The sequence below is a fragment of the Hippopotamus amphibius genome, chromosome 4 (assembly GCF_030028045.1).
Source record: "Hippopotamus amphibius kiboko isolate mHipAmp2 chromosome 4, mHipAmp2.hap2, whole genome shotgun sequence".
Taxonomy (NCBI): domain Eukaryota; kingdom Metazoa; phylum Chordata; class Mammalia; order Artiodactyla; family Hippopotamidae; genus Hippopotamus; species Hippopotamus amphibius.
Window position 1 is genome coordinate 77,754,463 of NC_080189.1, and position 20,094 is coordinate 77,774,556.

At 40.6% G+C, this 20,094-nt stretch overlaps 1 protein-coding gene and 1 long non-coding RNA gene across 5 annotated transcripts; one reads left to right on the top strand and one right to left on the bottom strand.

The window, feature by feature from the left end:
* Nucleotides 1–978: 978 nt before the first annotated feature.
* LOC130851652 (uncharacterized) lies at nucleotides 979–7,960 on the bottom strand. Of its 4 annotated transcripts, none has more exons than XR_009053241.1 (3): nucleotides 7,804–7,960; nucleotides 7,444–7,556; nucleotides 979–1,394 (listed from the first exon to the last, which is right to left on the bottom strand). It is a non-coding gene; the product is annotated as an uncharacterized LOC130851652 (long non-coding RNA). The 4 variants fall into 4 exon arrangements; XR_009053242.1 differs by having other exon boundaries at nucleotides 7,763–7,960; XR_009053239.1 differs by lacking the exon at nucleotides 979–1,394 and adding an exon at nucleotides 5,619–7,150.
* A 393-nt stretch (nucleotides 7,961–8,353) lies between these two features.
* On the top strand, nucleotides 8,354–20,020 carry LOC130851650 (histone H2A.V). The gene is made up of 5 exons (XM_057732240.1): nucleotides 8,354–8,505; nucleotides 12,649–12,726; nucleotides 15,212–15,325; nucleotides 17,356–17,485; nucleotides 18,835–20,020. The coding sequence occupies exons 1-5, from the start codon at nucleotides 8,503–8,505 to the stop codon at nucleotides 18,894–18,896; spliced, it is 387 nt and encodes a 128-aa protein (XP_057588223.1). The 5' UTR covers nucleotides 8,354–8,502; the 3' UTR covers nucleotides 18,897–20,020.
* The last annotated feature ends 74 nt before the right edge of the window (nucleotides 20,021–20,094 follow it).

Below are 20,094 nucleotides of genomic sequence, written 5' to 3' on the forward strand. Positions count from 1 at the left end.
TTGTTCTTAACTGTCTCCATCCATCCCCATCCTTCCCTTAGGTAGTGTTTACTCTGGACAGTCCCATTTTTGTCTTGTCTCAGTGTCCCACTTGCACAAGATTTTTATTTATTAAAAGATATTTCTATTTTTATTAAAATAAGCAGAGATGAGTTTTAAAATCGAAACATGTGAGTCCTCCAATTTCATTCTTTTTCAAGGTTATTTTGGCTATTCTTGCTCTCTTATATTCCCATCTGAATTTTAGGATGGTTTTGTCAATGTGTACAAAGAAACAAGCTGAGATTCCAGTTAGATCTTAACTTTTTTCACCAGTGTTTTGTAGTTTTCAGAGTATGTCTTGTGCTTCTTTTCTGAAATTTATTCCCAAGTACTTCATTCTTTTAGATGCTATTATAAACGGAAGGGGAATACAATTGACTTTTTTAAAAAAATAATTTTTTAATTTTTGGCTGCAATGGGTCTCTGTTGCTGCGTGCAGGCTTCCTCTAGTTGCGGAGATGGGGGCTACTCTTGGTTGCGGTACTCAGGCTTCTCACTGTGGTGGCTTCTCTTGTTGTGAAGCACAGGCTCTAGGCACTTGGGCTTCAGTAGTTGCAGCTCGCAGATTCTAGAGCACAGGCTCAGTAGTTGTGGTGCACCAGCTTAGTTGCACGGCCACATGAGGGACCTTCCCGGACCAGGGATGGAACCCGTGTCCCCTGCATTGGCAGGCAGATTCTTAACCACCGCACAACCAGAGAAGTCCCTACAATTGACTTTTGTATATCGATCTTGCATCCTGCAATCCTGCTGCACTTCTTAGTTTCAGTAGCTTTTTTTAAAAAAATTTTTTTAAGATTTTTTTTTTGATGTGGACCGTTTTTAAAGTCTTTATTGAATTTGTTACAATATTGTTTCTGTTTTCTGTTTTGGTTTTTTGGCCACAAGGCATGTGGGATCCTAGCTCCACAACCAGGGATCAAACCCACACCCCCTGCATTGGAAGTCAACCACTGGACTGCCAGGGAAGTCCCTCAAAAGCTTTTAAGTAGATTCCTTAAGATTTTCCATATATACAAGATCATGTCATCTGTGAAAAGATAATTCTACTTCTTCCTTTCCAACCTGGGTGCATTTTATTTCTTTTTCTTGCCTAATTGCCCTTACTAGAAGCTCCAGTACAATGTTAAACAAAAGTGGCAAGAGCAGACATCCTCACCTTATTGCAGATCTCAGGAGTATTGTCTTTTACCATTAAGTATGATATTAGATGTGGGTTTTTCAGATGACATACATCAGGTTAAAGAAGTTCCCTTCTAATCCTAGCTGTTGTTTTTTTTGATGAGTGTTGCATCTTGTTAAACGCTTTTCCCGCCTCCATTGAGATGATCATGTGGTTTTCATTCATTATTCTATTAATAGAGCATATTATATTGATTGAATTAAAAGGATAGTGGCCTGTGGGGGGGGGGGTTGTTGTTGTTTTGTTGCTGTATCTTTGTCTCATTTTGGCATTAGAGTAATACTGGCATTATATAATGAATGGGGAAATGTTCCCTTCTGTTTTTTGGAAGAGTTTGTGATGGACTGGTATTAATTCTTTTTTAAACATTTGATAGAATTCAACAGTGAAGACTGGGCTTTTCTCCGCAGGAAGATTTTAAATCAATAACTCAATTTCTCTACTTGTCATAGGTCTATCAGATTTTCAATTTTTTTTTCTTGAGTCAGTTTCAGTAGTTATTATAGCTTTCTAGGAATTTGCCCACTTCATCTAGGTTATTTAATTTTCTGGCATACAATTGTTCAAAAGTATTCCATGATAGTCCTTTTTATTTCTGTAAGGTCAGTAGTGATTTCCCCTCTTTAACTTCTCAGTAATTTGAATCTCCTTTTTTTTCCTGTTCAGTCTAAAGATTTGTCAATTCTGTTGAACTTTACAAAGAACCAACTTTTGATTTCATTAATTTTTTCCTATTGTTTTTCTTATTCTCTATTTCTTTTATTTTTCTCTCTAATCTTTATTATTTTCTTCATTCTGCTTGCTTTTCATTTGCTTTTCTTTTTTGTCTTATTGTTTAGGTAAGCAATGCACGCACAATGCACAAATTCAAGACGACCCGAGGTTTTTGTAAGGAAACTATTTTCCTGTGAAAATATTTATTGCCCCTTTCCTTTACGTTGGATTTGCTTCAACATAATCCAGTGAGGGGAGGGGCAGATGTAAATATGAATGTCAAATAAAAGTGGCCACGAGTTGATGATCATTACAGCTGTGTGAAGGGTACATCAGGTTCATTTTACTATTTTCTTTATTTTGTATATGTTTAAAACTTTCCATAATAAAAAATTGGAAATATATATATCATAGGCTTATCAGTCAAGGTCCATTCAGGTTGCAGAAAACACACCAATTATTTGAACACAAAAATAACAAAGTATTGGTAACTGGATATAAAGTTGTCAACTGTTAAAGGGTAAAAAGAGAACTTTTTTTTTTTTTTTTACAATAAACTGCATATATTTAGGGTGTACAATTTGGTATCCCAATCTCCCAATTCATTCCTCCCCCAACCCTCCCCACTTTCCCCACCTGGTGTCCATATGTTTGTTCTCTACATCTGTGTCTCTATCTCTGCCTTGGAAACTGGTTGATTTCTACCATTTTTCTATAGTCCACATATATGTGTTAATATACGATATGTTTTCTCTTTCTGACTCACTTCACTCTGCATGACAGTCAAAAAGAGAACTCTTAAGGTGTCATGGAGATTAACAAATAGCAGTTACCTTGAAGAAACAAAGGGAAAACCTTACAAACCTTGAAGGGCCCTGTGAAGCTACAAAGAACTCAAGCCTCTGAAGAAGGAGCTGGCTGGTTGCTGGTGAAGTGGGAGGAGCAGTGAGGCTGGTTTTGAAAGTGTTGGAAAAGCTGATTTAGCTGCTCCTACCAAAGGAACTGCTGCTGCCAGAGCAAAGAAGCATTGCTTAGGTGATGATGCTCAGAGGAACAGAAAGCAGACAGAAAGGAGTAAGTGCCTTCTCCCTCCTCCACTCTTGCAGTTTCCCTCTAGTATTCCCTATTGGCAAAATCTAGCAGTGAAGCAGAAGGCAAAGCAGAAATATTTGCAGAGTCCCAGCCTCAGGATCACAAAGTTGAGTGTAGATAGGTGGATACTGCATCCTGATTGACCTCATTAGAACCAGGCAGGTTCTGGCTCATGGAAATAGCTGCCCAGCCACTGGAATCTGACATAAATCTCCAGAGATGTTTAAGAAAATAAAAAGAATTTGACTGTCCTTTACTACAGTGACTAGAAGAAAACGTCTCTTAAAGGCTTTATAATATTTTGGAGGAGTACTGCACTGTTTAAAGGGGAATATATTTTATTTTTTAAGAACTTTTATTGATACAACTGACATACAATAAACTGCATATATTTAAAGTGTACAATTTGATACTTTTTTCTTATTAGTAATGTATATATGGCAATCCTAGTCTCCCAATTCATTCCCCCCCAACCCCCTCCCCCGCTTTCCTTAAAGGGGAGTTTAAAACTGAACAACAGGGATTAAAAACTCCTGAAGTCAGCTTCCTAGGTGGCGCAGTGGTTGAGAATCCGCCTGTCAATGCAGGGGATACGGGTTCGATCCCTGCTCCAGGAAGATCCCACGTGCCGCGGAGCAACTAAGCCCGTGCGCCACAACTATTGAGCCTGCGCTCTAGAGCCCGTGAGCCACAACTATTGAGCCCATGTGCTGCAACTACTGAAGCCCACGCGCCTAGAGCCTGTGCTCCGCAACAAGAGAAGCCACTGCAGTGAGAAGTCCGCGCACCACAACGAAGAGTAGTCCCCACTCACCGCAACTAAAAAGAAAGCCCACGAACAGCAAAAAAAGACCCAACACAGCCAATAAAATAAATAAACTTATAAACAAAACAGAACACTCCTGAAATCTATGTAATCATTAAGGCTCTCCTCTCTAAAGGCTAAAATACTTTTACTATACTGAAAACACTGGTTGCCTATGCAGAGGTAAAATGGATAACTGGGGAAGGGATGGGAAGAGTCTTTTCACTGTACACCCTTTGTACCTTTAAATTCTTGTACATGTGAAAATATTGCCCTTATCAAAAAGTGACTAAAGTTTTGCAGAAAAAAGCCATTGTCTTAGATCAGACTTCCCAGCAGATTCTAATTTGCCTTCAAGAAGTTTACTGTGATTCCACAGTAACATTCTTGGCAACATTGCTATGAGAAAATGAAGTTCAAGCACTGGTGTTAATCACACAGAAAACCCTGGAGCTGGAATGGCCCTTCAGAGTTGTCCCAAATTAAGGAAAAGCAGCTGGGCAATTATCCCACTTCTACCAGTCATTAGAAATAGGCTGGGACTTCCTAGGTGGCACAGTGGTAAAGAATCCGCCTGCCAATGCAGGGAACACCGGTTCGAGCCCTGCTCTGGGAAGATTCCACATGCCATGGAGCAACTAAACCTGTGCGCCACAACTACTGAGCCTGTGCTCTAGAGCCCGTGAGCCACAACTACTGAGCCCATGTGCTGCAACAATTGAAGCCCATGCACCTAGGGCCCGTGCTCCACAAGAGAAGCCACTACAATGAGGAGCCTGCGCACCACAATGAAGAGTAGCCCCCGCTCGCAGCAACTAGAGAAAGCCCATGTGCAGCAATGAAGACCCAACGCAGCCAGGAAATAAATAAAATTAATTAATTAATTAATAAAAAAAAGAAATAGGCTGCCTGCTGAAAACGGGTTAACCTCGGGTGATGCAGCTCTTTCTGGCTAAGGAAAAGTCCTAGGAAGAGACTACTGGGAAATAATCAGTCAACACTCTCGGGAGCTGAAAGAATAAGTGCCTAAGTCTTGAAATGGGATTTGGAACTGTGTACCATAGCTTATACTATACCAGTGGTTCTTACATTTTAGTGCGCACCAGAATTCCCTGAAGGGCTTCATAGGCCCCACCCCACTTCTTGACTCAGTAGGTATGGGCTGGGGGTCAGAATCTACATTTCTAACAAGTTCTAGGTGGTGCTGATGCTGCTGCCTAGGGACCATATTTTGAGAACCATTATACTGTATTTTACTGGGTTAAATCCAGCAAAGCTAAATAATTTGTTAATGTTTGGTAGTTTATAATTTATAGATGCTACTACTTAAGATTCTCTGGTTAGACATGCTCCTTATGAACTCATACTGCCTTCATTGCAACTCTAGTTCACTGTAAATTAGACTTAATTCACTAACACACTTGCTTTATAGAATAGTTAATAGGCAGTTTTCCTGTTTACAGATGTCAGAAAACTTCCATCCATTTTCCTGCAGTCTGTGGACCTCAATATATTTCTTTCATCTCTAAACAGGATGCATAAATCACTAAAGGGATTACTATTTTCTGTGATGAGAACCAGTTTCTGTTAACCTGACTCCATTTTCATCAAAATCTAAATCAATGACATGAAGGTTGAGAGAGTGTGGCAAGTGAGAAAATGAATTTCCAGTTAAGAAGTTAACATCTATTGGATATTTATTACAGGCTAGGTACAGTGCTAAATACATTCTCATACATCATTGTATTAGTGCACACTCACAACCTGTAAAATAGGTATTGCTATTTTCAGTTTTACAAATGACAAAACAGATAATGTTAAATCCCTCACCCAGATCACACAACTAGTAAGTGAAGGAGTTTGGATTCAAACTCAAGTCTTTCCACAGACCACACTGCCTATATAAGTGGCTTAAAAATGAGTTAGTATTCTTTCTTTTCATTTGCCAAGTGACATTTTCAAGGTACTAGGTACTGTACCAAGCAAAGAGTGACAACCTAAAAAAGTTCTGTGCATCAAGGGAGACCAACACAATTAAGCACGGCAAAGACTGATGACAGCAGAATACACTGAGTGACACAGGGCGCTTAATCCAAATCAGGGATGTCAAACAAGACATACTGAAGAAAGTGATGTCTGGGTTGGCCCCTGAAGGATAATTAAAAGTTAGCCAGGGAGGGCTTCCTAGGTGGCGCAGTGGCTGAGAATCCGCCTGTCAACGCAGAGGACACGGGTTCGATCCCTGCTCCAGGAAGATCCCACGTGCCGCGGAGCAACTAAGCCCATGTGCCACAACTATTGAGCCTGTGCTTCAGAGCCCGTGAGCCACAACTATTGAGCCCATGTGCTGCAACTACTGAAGCCCACGCGCCTAGAGCCTGTGCTCCGCAACAAGAGAAGCCATGGCAATGAGCAGCCCGGGCACCACAATGAAGAGTAGTCCCCACTCACCGCAACTAAAAAGAAAGCCCACGCACAACAAAAAAAGACCCAACACAGCCAATAAAATAAATAAATTTACATAAAAAAAAAGTTAGCCAGGGAGAAGCTGAGATGGAGGACTGTCTCAAGCAAAGGCAAAGGCATGTGCAAAGGCAAGATGGAGTTTCAGGGGTGCAGAGAGAAGCAAAACATGAGATGAGCAGGGGCCAGAAAAATATAGGGCCTTCTACACCATGCAAAGGATCTGGATTTTGTTCTAAAGTCAGTGAGGTTAAAGAAAAATATAGTTTAAAATTTGTATTTTAGGAAGAGTGAAGGATGCAAAGAACAAAAGGATAGGACATTAGTTAAGTTTTTGCACTGATCCAGGATAAAAATGACAAAGGCTAAACTGAGTCGGTGGCAATAGACAAGGCAAAAAAAAAGAAAAAAGAAAAGCCAGATTTGATATTCAAGAAGTAGAAGAATCTGGTCAGAATTACAGCAGCCACACTAGTCTGCTTTAAGTCTCTTCACTATGACAAGCCTTTCTCACTTCAAGAGCCTTTATTCTTGCTTTTTCTTTTTCGTGGAACACTGCTAAATTACACCCTTTCTAAATGACATTTACTCTACTTCTCTCTCAAAGTACCCCGTACTTTTCCTTCCATGCATTTGCATTTATTATGTCACACATTTGCCTGTTTACTTCTTTAACATCTGATCCCTGCTGTCAAGGACTGTTAAGGGCAGAGACGGGTTTATTTTGCCAATCCCTGAACCCCCAGGACCTAGCTAGCATAGTGCCTTCAAACAGGGCCAACAAATCACTCGGTGATTGGCTGAAGGTGAACTCACAGGTGGATGCCTTGGCAGACGTGTAATACCATTCACTAAGGTCAGAAACACAAAAAGAGGGGCAGCGATTAACAATGGTATTGCTTACTGAATTAACTCCTAACTCTTCCACCTACTTCTCAGGTTTTCCATCCATCTAGGCTCTCGGGCCCCTCCTTCCTCACGCTCGTCTACACCTTCACTCGCATTTTTCCAAACTCTTATTTAGAAGCTCACCCCCTTCCTCTCCTTGAACTCAAGTTACGTTTCATTAAAGACTCAGGGTCTCCCGCGTTACTTCCTCCGTGTCAGAAGAAAGAATTTGCACTTTGGGACAGGATCTGCCCACCTGGTGATACTTGTGAAATGCCCGCCTGGGGAAATCCCGCCAGAACCAAATCTCCGCGGGGACCGTCGGCTCCGCACACCCGGAACGCTGCCCGACGCGGTCAGTGCAGACAACTGTGAAAAGAAGCACAGGTTTCAAACTGCGGCGGGTGAGAACTGGCCCGGAGCCCGCGCCTGGGCCCCGGCGGCCGCGGGCTGTGCCGTCCGGGGACAACCGGGCCCGCACGCCGCCTGGGGGCAGCCGGGGCGTGCGGCCTAGGGCCGACGAGCCCCGCTTCGCGCCCGTCCCTCAACTTCGCAGCGGGAGCAGGGACACCGACCCCATTTCCGAGTTTCTCTCCCTTTTCGCTGGGCGGCTAACCTAACGCCAGCGGGAAGGCTCTGAGGAGGAGAGCGGCGAGACCCGGAAACAGTGCCCGCCGCGGAGCGAGTCCCCGCTAGCACGGAGAAACCCTCAAAATCTGTGAAAAGCCGCCAGCAGAAGCAACGACGGCAAGCCGTTCCCTTCCCCAAACAGGTCTCAGAAACCCTACAGCCGATGCTGAGAAAGGGCGGGAAAGCCAACGCCGCCACGAATCTTTCCACCTATTGGTTAACCCTGCTGTCATTTCCTCAGGCCCGCCTTCCTTGCTCGCGGGCGATGTTCTTATTGGCTACTTCCGCCAGCTGTCCGCTCTCACTGGTCAGTCCCTCCGTTCGTCAGACTCAGGCCTTGTACACAGGCGGAGAGCTGAGTTTGGCTCCGCCCCCGGTCGCGCACAGGCGCGTCTGTGTTGGGGTCCGAGGCTCCGCCTCCGCGTGCCGTGTGCAAAAACAAACAGCCGTTAGGGAGGAGGGGTTGGGGGCGGGGTCTGGTTAGAAGGAGGCGCTCAATTGGGCGGTCTCCGGGGTTCAAACGAGCAAGGGGAGCGGGCATTGGCCGGGGTGGCGCGAGGCGGGCCCCGGTTATTGTCCGGGCTCCGGCGGCGGCGGCGGCGGCGGCAGCGGGGGCGGCGGTCGGTGCTGCGGTAGCGGCGGCGGCGGCGGCTCGGCGGGACCGAGGGCGGGAGCGGCCGAGACCATGGTGAGGGCTGCGGGACGGCCGGGCGGGCGGCGATGGCCGGGCGGCGCCGCTACCTGTTGAGGCGGCGGGCTTCAGGAGAAGACGACGACGGCGGGGCGGGCGTCAGGCGGCGGGGCTGTCCGCGGTCCCGGCCTCGCCCGCTGCGGCGTCGGCGCGAATCGAGGTGCGCGGGTCGAGGCCGGGTGGCCCTGAGCGGGACAACCGTCGCGGCTCTGCAGCACCTCCGCTGCCCCTGCGACCGACTTTGAGTCCTAAATTGTGCGTCGGTAAGAAAAGTGCGGCTTTTTAGAAATGCGAGTGGAGGGAACTTGGCCCTTGGTGAAGTTGGGAGGGAAAGGCGCTGGAGGGTGGCCGTGCCCCGCGCGTGAGCGAAGCAGCGACGCTGAGGCAACGAGAGGTGTCCGCCCGAGCGCCCTCCGGAGACAGCCCTGCCGAGAGCTGAACCACAAACAGAAATTGTGGTTATTGTGACGTTCTCGCGTCTTAGAACTGGAGTCGATCTTGTGGATGGTCGCACCCGGTCTCTAACTTGTAGCTGTGCAGTTAACGGAAGCGCTTTCGCAGGCAGACTCAGGCACAGATTAGATCTACTCTGTAAACTGATTTGCTCGACCTGATGATTCTCCTGATCCTTGCTGTTTTCGAAGGTGTCACTCATTTAATCTCTAGCGACCTGCCATATATTGGCTGTCCGTTTACCAGAAGCTAAAAATACATACACGATCGCATACGCTAAAAATACAGGAGGCGTGGAGCTGTCATTCTTGTTTTGAAAATGTTAAACTTGAGGGGACGTGAGCATGTGTCTGTTAAACTAACATGCAAGTTTCTTGGCATCCAGCTTTTAACTTTTTCTGAATGAAATATACTCCAGCTGGCAGCATAGGCATATTTTCTACCGAGATGCCTAACTGAGGTTAATACTAACTCAATGCTTAGGATAAAAAATTTTATCGTGCTTGTGTTTTGTTACTCAGTCAGTCATCAAACGTGTTAAGATGAATGTGCGAAGTTGGGAGGGTGTATATACAGAGTTTGCAAGGGTTGTGAAAAGAAAGTAACTATTTACAATTTTATATTTGCACAAGTGTGATTCCGTAAAACTTTGTTAAATATAAGAATTGTGTTTGGAAACCACGGAATTAGTCATTTAACGTACTGAGATTTTTAAAAACTGATTTCATGTCTACTTCCTTAAAAAGCAAATAGGTTAAACACCAAACATAATGAATTTGAAATAGTAAAGACAAAATTGCTTAAGAGCAGTAAGTTGGGAAGCCTGGGGAGTTTTGCATTTGGTAGCTTTTAATTGATAACTACTTATTTCATAATTCAGTCATAGACAGTGATTGTAATTTTAAACTCATGCACCAGTTGAGAGGTTTTTTAATGTATTTACACCAGGGCAAATAGAGCTGACAAGATTTATTCGAAGAATAAGTGAGAGTATATGGTTACTCCCCCATATGGTTTTGGGAGATAAACATTCAGGTAGGGAGCGGTTGATTTTTAAACAGAGAAGAAGTAATAGATTTAAATAGTAAAATCAAACAGTCTGAAAGAATATTGGTTTCCCTCTCAAGTCAGATCCTTGGTATTCCCTCCCCAGAAGCAAATAACTTTTCTGATGTATTGTGTGACCTTCCAGAAATGTATGTGTACACACCCTGTATAATACTCCCATTTTTACGTAAACAAAAGCTCACTGCACTTGCATATACCTTGTCTTTTACACAACTATATTTTGTGAGTTGTTCCCTATAAGCACATATCTCTAATTCATTTGTTGAAATGGCTGCATAATATCACATTGCATTTATATACTGTGTCCTATTTGTGAACATTCAGATTATTTGAGAAATACTTTTTTTATATCAGTTGAAAGTAGTATTTTTTTAACTCCTTAAAATAAGTCTGTCTTTTTTTTTTTTTTGGTAAAATACACATAACGGTTGACCATTTTGCCGTTTTTAAGTGTGCTGCCATTCATCTCCAGAAGTTTTTCGTCTTCCCAAACTGAAACTCTGAACCCATTAAACAGTAACTCTCCATCCCAACCCTTTCCCCAGTCTCTGGTGACCACCATTCTGCTTTCTGTTCCTATGATTTTGACTAGGTACCTCATGTAAGTGGAGTCATACATATTTATTCTTTTGTGCTTAGCATGATGTCTTGAAGGTTTACCCATGTTGTAGCATGTATCAGAATTTCCTTTTTACAGTTTTAATACTATTCCATTGTATGTATATACCACGATTTTGTTTATTCATTCTTCCATGATAGACATTTAGGTTGTTTCTGCCTTTTAGCTGTTATTTATATTACTGCAATGAACAAAATAGCAAATAGTATACAAAATATCTCTTTGAGTTTCTATTCTCAATTCCTTGGCTATGTGCCTAGAAATGTAATTATTAGATCATAGAGTAATTCTGTTATTTTTAAGATGCTTTTTTTTCCCCTCCCCAAAGAGCTAAGTTCTGAATATTTCTGTGGAAATGATACGTGCTAACATTTTAAAAATAATTTTTATTATGAAATGCCTCTAGTGTAAGAGTTATATTTGACTTGAAGATTCTTCAGTCAGAAATTTGAAAAATATGTTCAGATTTTTAGAAATCTCATTTTAAAGAAGTGTTTAAGGTTTGACCTCATTTTTATATAAATTAATAAATGGTGAACTTCCCTGGTGGTCCAGTGGTTAAGACTTGGCACTTCCACTGCAGAGGGCAAATGTTCAATCCCTGATGGGATCGCAGTTCTGCATGCTTTGAGGTGCGGCCAAAAAAAAAAAAAAAACATCAGTTATAGGACAAATAAAATTATTAAAAAATAAAATAAATGGTGATAAAATACATGTACAGTAAAACCTTCATTTGCGAGCATAATTCATTCCGGAAACAGGCTTGTAATCCAAAGCACTTGTATATCAAAGCGAATTTCTCCGTAAGAAATAATAGAAACTCAGATGATTCGTTCCACAAACCAAAAATATTCATATAAAAATAATTACAATATGGTAATATAATACAAAATAATAAAGAAAATACAAAATATAAAGAAAAATAAATTAACCTGCACTTACCTTTTAAAACCTTGGTGGCTGGTGTGAGGGAGATGAGAGAAGAGGGTTATTGTGTAGAACGACTTACACTATCATTGTAATGGAGTAACGTGTAATAGCAGTAATGGAGTCACTGCTATCTGTTGACTCAATGGAATCTTTTTCTTTTCCTGCAACTTTAACAAGGAACCTATCCAATGACATTTGCTTTTGCCTCCTTATGAGGATTTCGCAGAAATGTGACATTGCATTGTAGTAAACAGATTCATCACTCACACTGCTACAGCATTATTCGGGTGATGCTTTTCTACAAAGTTTTGCACTGTTTCCCACATTTTACACATCTCCCTAAATCTCATTTGAAGTGAGGTTTTCCTCTGCCTTTTTCTCCTCCTCCTCCTCAGATGAGATCTCCATAACCTCTTGCTGTTGCTCACGATGCAGATCCATCACCTCCAGTGGTCAACTCCATTGGCTCAGTTGTGATCATGTGACTTTCAGGGTCATGTAATACTCGTATTGCAAGGCATCTCTTGTTTATCAAGTTAAAATTTATTAGAAATGTTTGCTCGTCTTGTGGAGCACTCACAGAACAAGTTACCCACAATCCGGGGTATTACTGTATATTTAAAATTGAAGAAGATAACCTAGGTTTTTTTTTAACTACCTAAAACTAGAAGAAATTTTGTTTTGTAAATTTTCTTTTTTAATTTTTATTGGGGTATAGTTGATTTACAATGTTGTGTTAGTTTCACGTGTACAGCAAAGTGAATCTGTTATACATATATCCACTCTTTTTTAGATTGTTTTCCCATATAGGCCATTACACAGAGTATTGAGTAGAGTTCCCTGTATTATACCGTAGGTCCTTATTAGTTATCTGTTTTATATATAGTAGTGTGTATATGTCAATCCCAGTCTTCCAATTTATCCCTCCCCCTGCCTTACCCTCTGGTAACCATAAGTTTATTTTCTACATCTGTAATTCTATTTCTGTTTTGTAGATAAGTTTATTTGTAGCCCTAAATATTTTTGAAATAGCATTTTCAATTCTTCATCTGGAACTTTTTTCCACCTAGGCTGGAGGCAAAGCTGGAAAGGACAGTGGAAAGGCCAAGGCTAAGGCAGTGTCTCGCTCACAGAGAGCTGGGCTACAGGTAACAGATCCATGCTGTTGTAATTCATTACCAAATTATTTTCTTTACTGTTGTAATTCATGACTCATAGATGTTTCTTTAATTACAAAAATGTACTACTGACCTTTGATAATGAGATTAATTGGTCAAAATATAAACCACAAAGCAACTGCCTTTTTTGTTTGTTTTAAATTATTATTTATTTGGCTGCACCATGTCCTAGTTGCCACACGCGGGATCTTTAGTTGCGGCATGCAGGATCAAGTTCCCAGACCAGGGATGGAACTCGAGCTCCCTGCATTGAGAGTGCAGACAGAGTCTTAGGCACTAGACCACCAGGGAAGTCCTGCAACTGCCTTTTATATAATTTGTATTCTCTTCTAAGCAAGGACAAGTTATGAAAAGATCTTAAGTGAATTTGGTGATTTTGCTCTCTTAAAATCTGTTATTCTAGATTATAGTTAAATTCCTAGTTCTTTTATAAATTGTATCAGATTGAAGTGAGTATACTATGGCTTTTATTTTGAAGAATGTGTTTGTAGTGGTACATCAGCTTTCAGAATGAGAGAATAATGAACTGTCCTCTAGTCCTCTGAATCTTTCTCCAATACCTTCAAATGTAGACTCAGTGATATACTCAAAACACTAAATAGTGGCAGATTTCACATATTTGAATTGTTGCAACTTTAATCCACAAACTCAAAATTTTCTGGATGAGTGAGAATTATTCCCTACATATAAGAGACACTTTTCAAATAGGAAAATTTGAAGGCCAGACTGTAAGGTTAGGATTTTTATTCTCTTGGCAGTAGTGATCCATTGAAAGTTTTTGAGGAAGAGGATGGCATGATCTGGTTGGTACTGAAGGAAGGGGGGCGAGAACTTACACTTGGTGGGTACGTCCTATATTTTAGAACATCATGCAGATCTCAATTACAATTTATTTGAAGTGTCCTTTCCTTGAAGTGGGAGATGGAAGACAGATAGATACAGGCTATTACAGTGATTTAGGAATAAGGTAATAACATACTTGAGTGGGATGGAAAAGAATAGAAGGCATGCGTATGCTCCCCAAAGATGGGAGGAGAGGTATAGGGTTGAGAGGAAAGTCAAAGAGAAGTTTCTCTAAGGCTTAGACCCTGAGGAGCAGAGGAGTTTATAGTAGGGGCAAGTTATGAAATAATAAATTTAAGTGCAATCATTTTGAAATTCCACCAAAACATCCATGTGAAAATGTCCAAAAGTTGTAGATTTGAGTCCAGCTTTTCAAGGGAGGTGATTGAAAGAATTACAAGTTTAAGATCACTTATGTAAAATTGGTAGTTTGTGCTATGGATAAGTTTCCTGAGTAGAGCATGAGAAAGGATCAAAAAGACATTGGTGGGGGACTTCCCTGGTGGCACAGTGGTTAAGAATCTGCCTGGCAATGCAAGGGACATGGGTTCGATCCCTGGTCCGAAAGATCCCACATGCAGCAGAACAGCTAAGCCCATGTGCCACAACTACTGAGCTTGCACTCTAGAGCCCGAGAGCCACAGTTAATGAGCCCACGTGCTGCAACTACTGAAGCACGAGCGCCTAGAGCCCGTGTTCCACAGCAAGAGAAGCCACTGCAATGAGAAGCCCACGCACTGCAACGAAGACCCAACACAGCCAATAAATAAATAAATAAATACACATATTTATTTATTTATTAAAAACAGAAGAAGATGACATTGGTGGACCCCTCGCCATGTTTGATATGGTATTTGAGTCAAAGAACAAAAAGACTAAGGAGTAGTCAGAGTTAGTATTAGAACTATGTAATTGCTGCAGCCTAAGAAGAAATGGTTTTTGAGGTCCTCTGTGTCAGACGACATAATGTGCCAGTCACTGAGGATGCAGGAGGGAGTAAGGCCTGGATCCTGGTCTTGGGGAGCTTAGAATTAGGGAAGGAGTATAGACAAAACAATCATCCTTTCCAGATTATACCCTTTTCTCCTTAAGGATATAATCTGGAAGTGGCTAGTAGATTTGATAATTAAAATGTTACTGCTGGTCTTTAAGAATGGTGTTTAACAGAAGCCAAGTTTGGATTGGCAGAAAATGGTTGACAAGAAAGGGGTTTGGGGGTTTGCTTTTAAATTTTGCCTTTGGAAAGGGGATGTCTAGACTGTAACTGGTGGCAGTTGCCGTAGACATGTGAAGACGTTTTAAGTGAAGTGTGCAGAAGGAAAGGAGCCGGCAAAAAGGAAGTAATTGGAGTTGTTGAATGATGGAGCAGCAACAGGGTGAGTAAGGTCCTTAAGAAGGTTGGGGGTGGGGTAGTCAAAGTCACAGACAAGTGGGATTAGGATACTTTGGAAATGAGAAAGTACCTATTCTCAGAAAGTAGAAAGGGTCATAATGAGAGAATGGTGTTGGTTTTTATTTCATGCTTTCCTCTTATTATTCAGCCTTTGATTACCGTCAGCAGTGTGGTGTTAAAAGACTTCAGTGCTTCCCATTTGATTGGTCTCTCTTTCAGTTTCCCGTGGGCCGCATCCACAGACATTTGAAGACTCGCACCACGAGCCACGGAAGGGTTGGTGCCACTGCTGCAGTGTACAGTGCCGCAATTCTGGAGTACCTCACTGCTGAGGTTAGTGGGGGCAGTGTTAAGTGTGGGAATCCCAGAGGTGTTCTAGACATAAATGGCTAAAACCCATGGAATATGGGTTTGAAACAAAAAAGACACATGCTTGTTAGTTTCTTTTAATAGCAGTTTTAGATGCATCTTATCAGCCTGTTACCTAGTACCAGTGTCAGATAGAACTTCGGTGTGCTCGTTTTCAAAATTAAGTAAGGGTCAATAATCCATATTTCTAAGTGATGTGACAAACAAGCATAAAATAATTTAAATACCATACTATTAAACGAACCCTGAAATATGTATATAATGAATAGGTGATATTTGTGAAATTATAGCATAACTCTTAAAGATTTGAGGTGGGATAAAGTTTTGCCAGTGTGATAATGCATGTTTTTAAATATCACAACTGTATTATGATGATACAAAATTTGGTAAAAGACGTAATCAGTCCTTCTGGTTCTCTGCATAGTTGTATGCATAAAATGCTGTATCTTAGTTTGACTTTTCAGGAAGATAAGTTAATTGGGCAAGAGTTCTTAATTCTTAGGTCATGGATCACCACTTCCTCCATTCTAATCCCTCCTAAGGAAAATAAAAGGGAAGCCATGAAACTCCGTCAGCTACATTCCAAGCCAGGGAAGTAAGTTGAGTAACAAGCAAGTCAAGTGATAGAGATAGCCAATCTAATAGAAACGGGGAAGTTCCTGCTTGGGAAAGCTGTGGTTGGGAGCTAGGTTGAAAGATTTAGGTTTAACCTATGTGTTAATTATCACTGCTGTCATTTCATTAACCTTACCAAGTCATTTGTTTTCCCATTGGAGATTTAACATTGATAGTTTCAACTTCACTGTATCATAAGCAGGGATTTTGTGTTGGTAATATTTTTGTGTTAGTACTAGTTAAGAGCCTTTCTCCTGTATCACTCTTACACCAGTTTTTATTTGTTTAGCTGCAGACTTTTCAGAAAGGTATGCATTTTGTTCATGCATATAGGGGCATAGGCTTCTGGCTCAGAATGTTCAAGTCCCATCTAAACTCCCATTTTCTTTATTCTTAGGAACTTTGATTATGATTTTTTAGTTTTAAGATTAAACAGTGAATGTATACATACATACATATATATGCAGTCAATGTGTGTATTTTCCAGATATTTAAAAGTTTGGGGTTTTAGTCATTAATAGAGTTAAAGAAAATACTGAAATCTAAGTTTAGGAGTAATCACTTTTCAATGTCGACTTCGCACTAGGATGACTTAGGAAGCTTTCAAAAGATACTGGTGCCAGGCCTCACCCCAGACAAGTTGCAGGGGAGAATGGAGTAGAGAGTATTGGTGGTTTTTAAAGCACGCTGATTGCTTCACATGTATACCAAGGCTTCCCACCACTCTTTTTAAGAGAGGAGACTCTATGGAGTTATTTTTGTATTACTTTCATCAGAAGTTTTATAATGCCACTATAGTCTACAGAGGCAAAAACAGAGAAAAATGCCATTTTATGGCCAACTGGGACTTTGAAATTTCTCCAGTTGAAAATTCCCTTTATAGAATAAAGGGCTTCTAGCTTGTTGCCTATAGATTATAGGGCCCAGTGATGTTAAAAACTCTGAATAAGAAATTATTTTTAATTATATTTTTAAATTGTTCTACAAGTGCTAAGCAATAAATTCCAGCTGTTAAGGGCTGTGAAAAAATAGACTGCATGAGTATATTAAAATATATTTCTAAATGTTCACATTTATTGACTAGAGTCTTAACTAAGGGATATCATCCCCTGTCTTTATTTCTTTCTATAGAAGTAGATTTTTGCTCAGGTTTCTAGTTCTCTTGCAGAGAATGAGTGTAAAAGGACCAAATGAAGTAATACAAGTTCTACAAAAGCATTATAGAAATTTAGAAAAAATTTAGTGTTGGTTAATATATGTATCTTGTGTGTTTTGTATGTAGATGCTTTAGTGATCTTTTTAGCTATAATTGCAAGTCTCAACTGAGTCCTTAAACACTTCACCCTTGTTTGATGTGCTGTCTCACGGATGCTTTGTAGGTGCTGGAGCTGGCAGGTAATGCTTCCAAGGATCTCAAAGTTAAGCGGATCACTCCGCGCCACTTGCAACTTGCAATCCGTGGTGATGAAGAGTTGGATTCTCTTATCAAGGCCACCATAGCTGGGGGTGGTATGTACTATTTCCTCATCAACCTAGATTGTTACTGGCCTTTCTAACTAATGCATAATTCAGATCAATGATCCAGTATATTTGTATCGCCAACTAGAGAATGTAGAAACTTAATTCCAAAAGTGTTAAGTGTATTACAATTTTAGACTTCTCATTATGATCTGAATAAATATTACTTCTCCTTGTAGCCACATACAATGTTGTTTTTATTTTAGCAAGTTCTTCATCTAATTTTCATGTATGAGACTTAAAACCTGCTGTTTAAAGGTCATATCCTTTAAACTGTGTTTGAAAAATGATCTTAAGAAATTACTAAATATGATGCTCTTGAAAGTCAGGGGTGAGATAATTGGATGAGTCAGGATCAGTGAAGGTGAGATACGAGTTGGTGGTTCTTAATCCTTTTTGGATCATATTTGGAGAACCTCGTGAAAGCTGTGTTTACTCTTTTCCAAAACAACACATAAAATCACACCATTTGGGACTTCCCTGGTGGTGCAGTGGGTAAGAATCCACCTGCCAGAAATAGAGACACAAATGTAGAGAGCAAACATATGGACATCAAGTGGTGAAAGAGGGGAGGGTTGGGGGGGAATGAACTGGGAGATTAGGATACCAAATGGTACACTCTAAATATATGCAGTTTATTGTATGTTGACTGTAGCTCAATAAAAGTTCTTTAAAAAAAAAAAGAAAGAAAAAAGAATCCACCTGCCAATGCAGGGGACACGGATTCAATCCCTGGTCCGGGAGGATCCTACATGCCATGGAGCAACTACGCCCGTGTGCCACAACTGTTGAGCCCATGTGCTGCAACCTACTGAAGCCCGAGTGCCTAGAGCCCGTGCTCTGCACCAAGAGAAGCCACAGCAATGAGAAGCCAGCGCACCACAACGAAGAGTAGCCCCTGCTCACCACAATTAGAGAGTGCCCATATGCAGCAACGAAGACCCAATGTAGCCAATAAATTAAAAAAAAAAAAAAAAAAAAATCACACCATTTTACATACAGTTTTAGAAGGGGTTCCCAGACCCCAAGATAGGGACCCCTTGTTATAGATACTTTTAACAGAATCAGAATGTAAAAGGGTCTTAAGTAAATTTCATTCTTTGTGTGATTGCTCTTTTGGGTTAAATCCCTACAGTGGTAAGATATAGCCAGCTTAGGGACTTCCCTGAAAGTTCAGTGGTTAAGACTCCACACTTCCACGGGGCACCACAGTTCCATGGGGCACAGGTTTGATCCCTGGTTGGGGAACTAAAGATCCCGCATGTCTCGCAGTGCATCCAAAAGACAAAAGCCAGCCTAAAGTTTTTTTGCTAATACTGTTTCCTCTCATTTCATTCTAGGTGTGATCCCTCACATCCACAAGTCTCTGATTGGAAAGAAGGGACAGCAGAAAACTGCTTAGAGAGTTGTTTTAACCAACCCTCTTTCTCCCTGTCATTGTACTGTAACTGGGACAGAAGAAATAATGGGGATATGTGGAATTTTTAAAACAGTTAAATGGAAAAGCATAGACAATTACTGTAGACATGATGAAAGAAACATTTGTACGTTCTTAGACTCGAGTTTGATAAAAGTACCTTTTCATGTGGCAACAGTTGTGTGTTGATTGGCTAGGTTTCTCCCATGTGTTTTATACAAAAATGGAATTGATAAACCATTTTTTAAAAAAATAATTTGTCTCAAAACTGTTCTGTTTGTGCTGTGTTGCAAATATTTTGCTGATACTTTGACATTTTTAAAATTTCAAATTAGTTATATTCAGAAAAATTTTAAAACAGCAATTGGGAGTCTACTTCTATCATGATTGATACCATATTATATTGAGTCTTAGATGCTACCTATTAGTAGTATGCACTTTTTTACATACCACTAAAGGAAAAAACTGCCAATTAAACCATGATATGCCATCAATTATGAGATGCATCCCAATTTCAGAGATGTTGGAATATGAACATGCATTTAGAATTGATGAAATAGGATAGTGGAATTATTTGAATTATTCAATGAGCACTTACTGTGTGGTGGGCCTTGTGCTAAGCGCTTTACTGATGAAGAAATTTTATTACCCCCATTTTAAAGATGTGGAACCTGAGGCTCACAGAAGTTAAACGGCTTGCCAGAAAACATTTATCTAATAGAAAACGGCAGAACTAGGATATAAACCTAGATTTGGATGACTCCAGAGCCCACACCCTTACCTAGAATTGAAGTTAAAGTTATCAAAGTTGTCTGCTTTTGGCTTAAAATTCCAGCTTTTAGTGATCTTTTATTGATACAGTAACATTTCAGTAATTTGTACAATATTTTAAAAATTATTCTTCTTTGTCAGTTTCTAAGTAACTGTTGTAAGATTTAAGTTAATGTACCAGTTAACAGTCCATCAGAAAATTATATTTTTCTGGAAGTCTTCATTAAAAAATGGAAATCTTTAATGTTTTATAATACAACAGTATCAAAACGAAACTCTTATTTTAAAAAACTTATTTTATTATGGAAATTTTTGAAAATAAAGAGACTAGTATAATGAACCCCCGTGTACTCATCCTCCAACTTCAGCAGTTATCCTGTGGTTAGTTTTTTTTTTACCTGTATCCCCACCT

Coding starts and splice junctions, on each gene's coding strand:
- LOC130851650 (XM_057732240.1), top strand. Junction 15,326..17,355: donor TGGAGTACCTCACTGCTGAG/GTTAGTGGGGGC, acceptor GATGCTTTGTAG/GTGCTGGAGCTGGCAGGTAA. Junction 17,486..18,834: donor GGCCACCATAGCTGGGGGTG/GTATGTACTATT, acceptor ATTTCATTCTAG/GTGTGATCCCTCACATCCAC.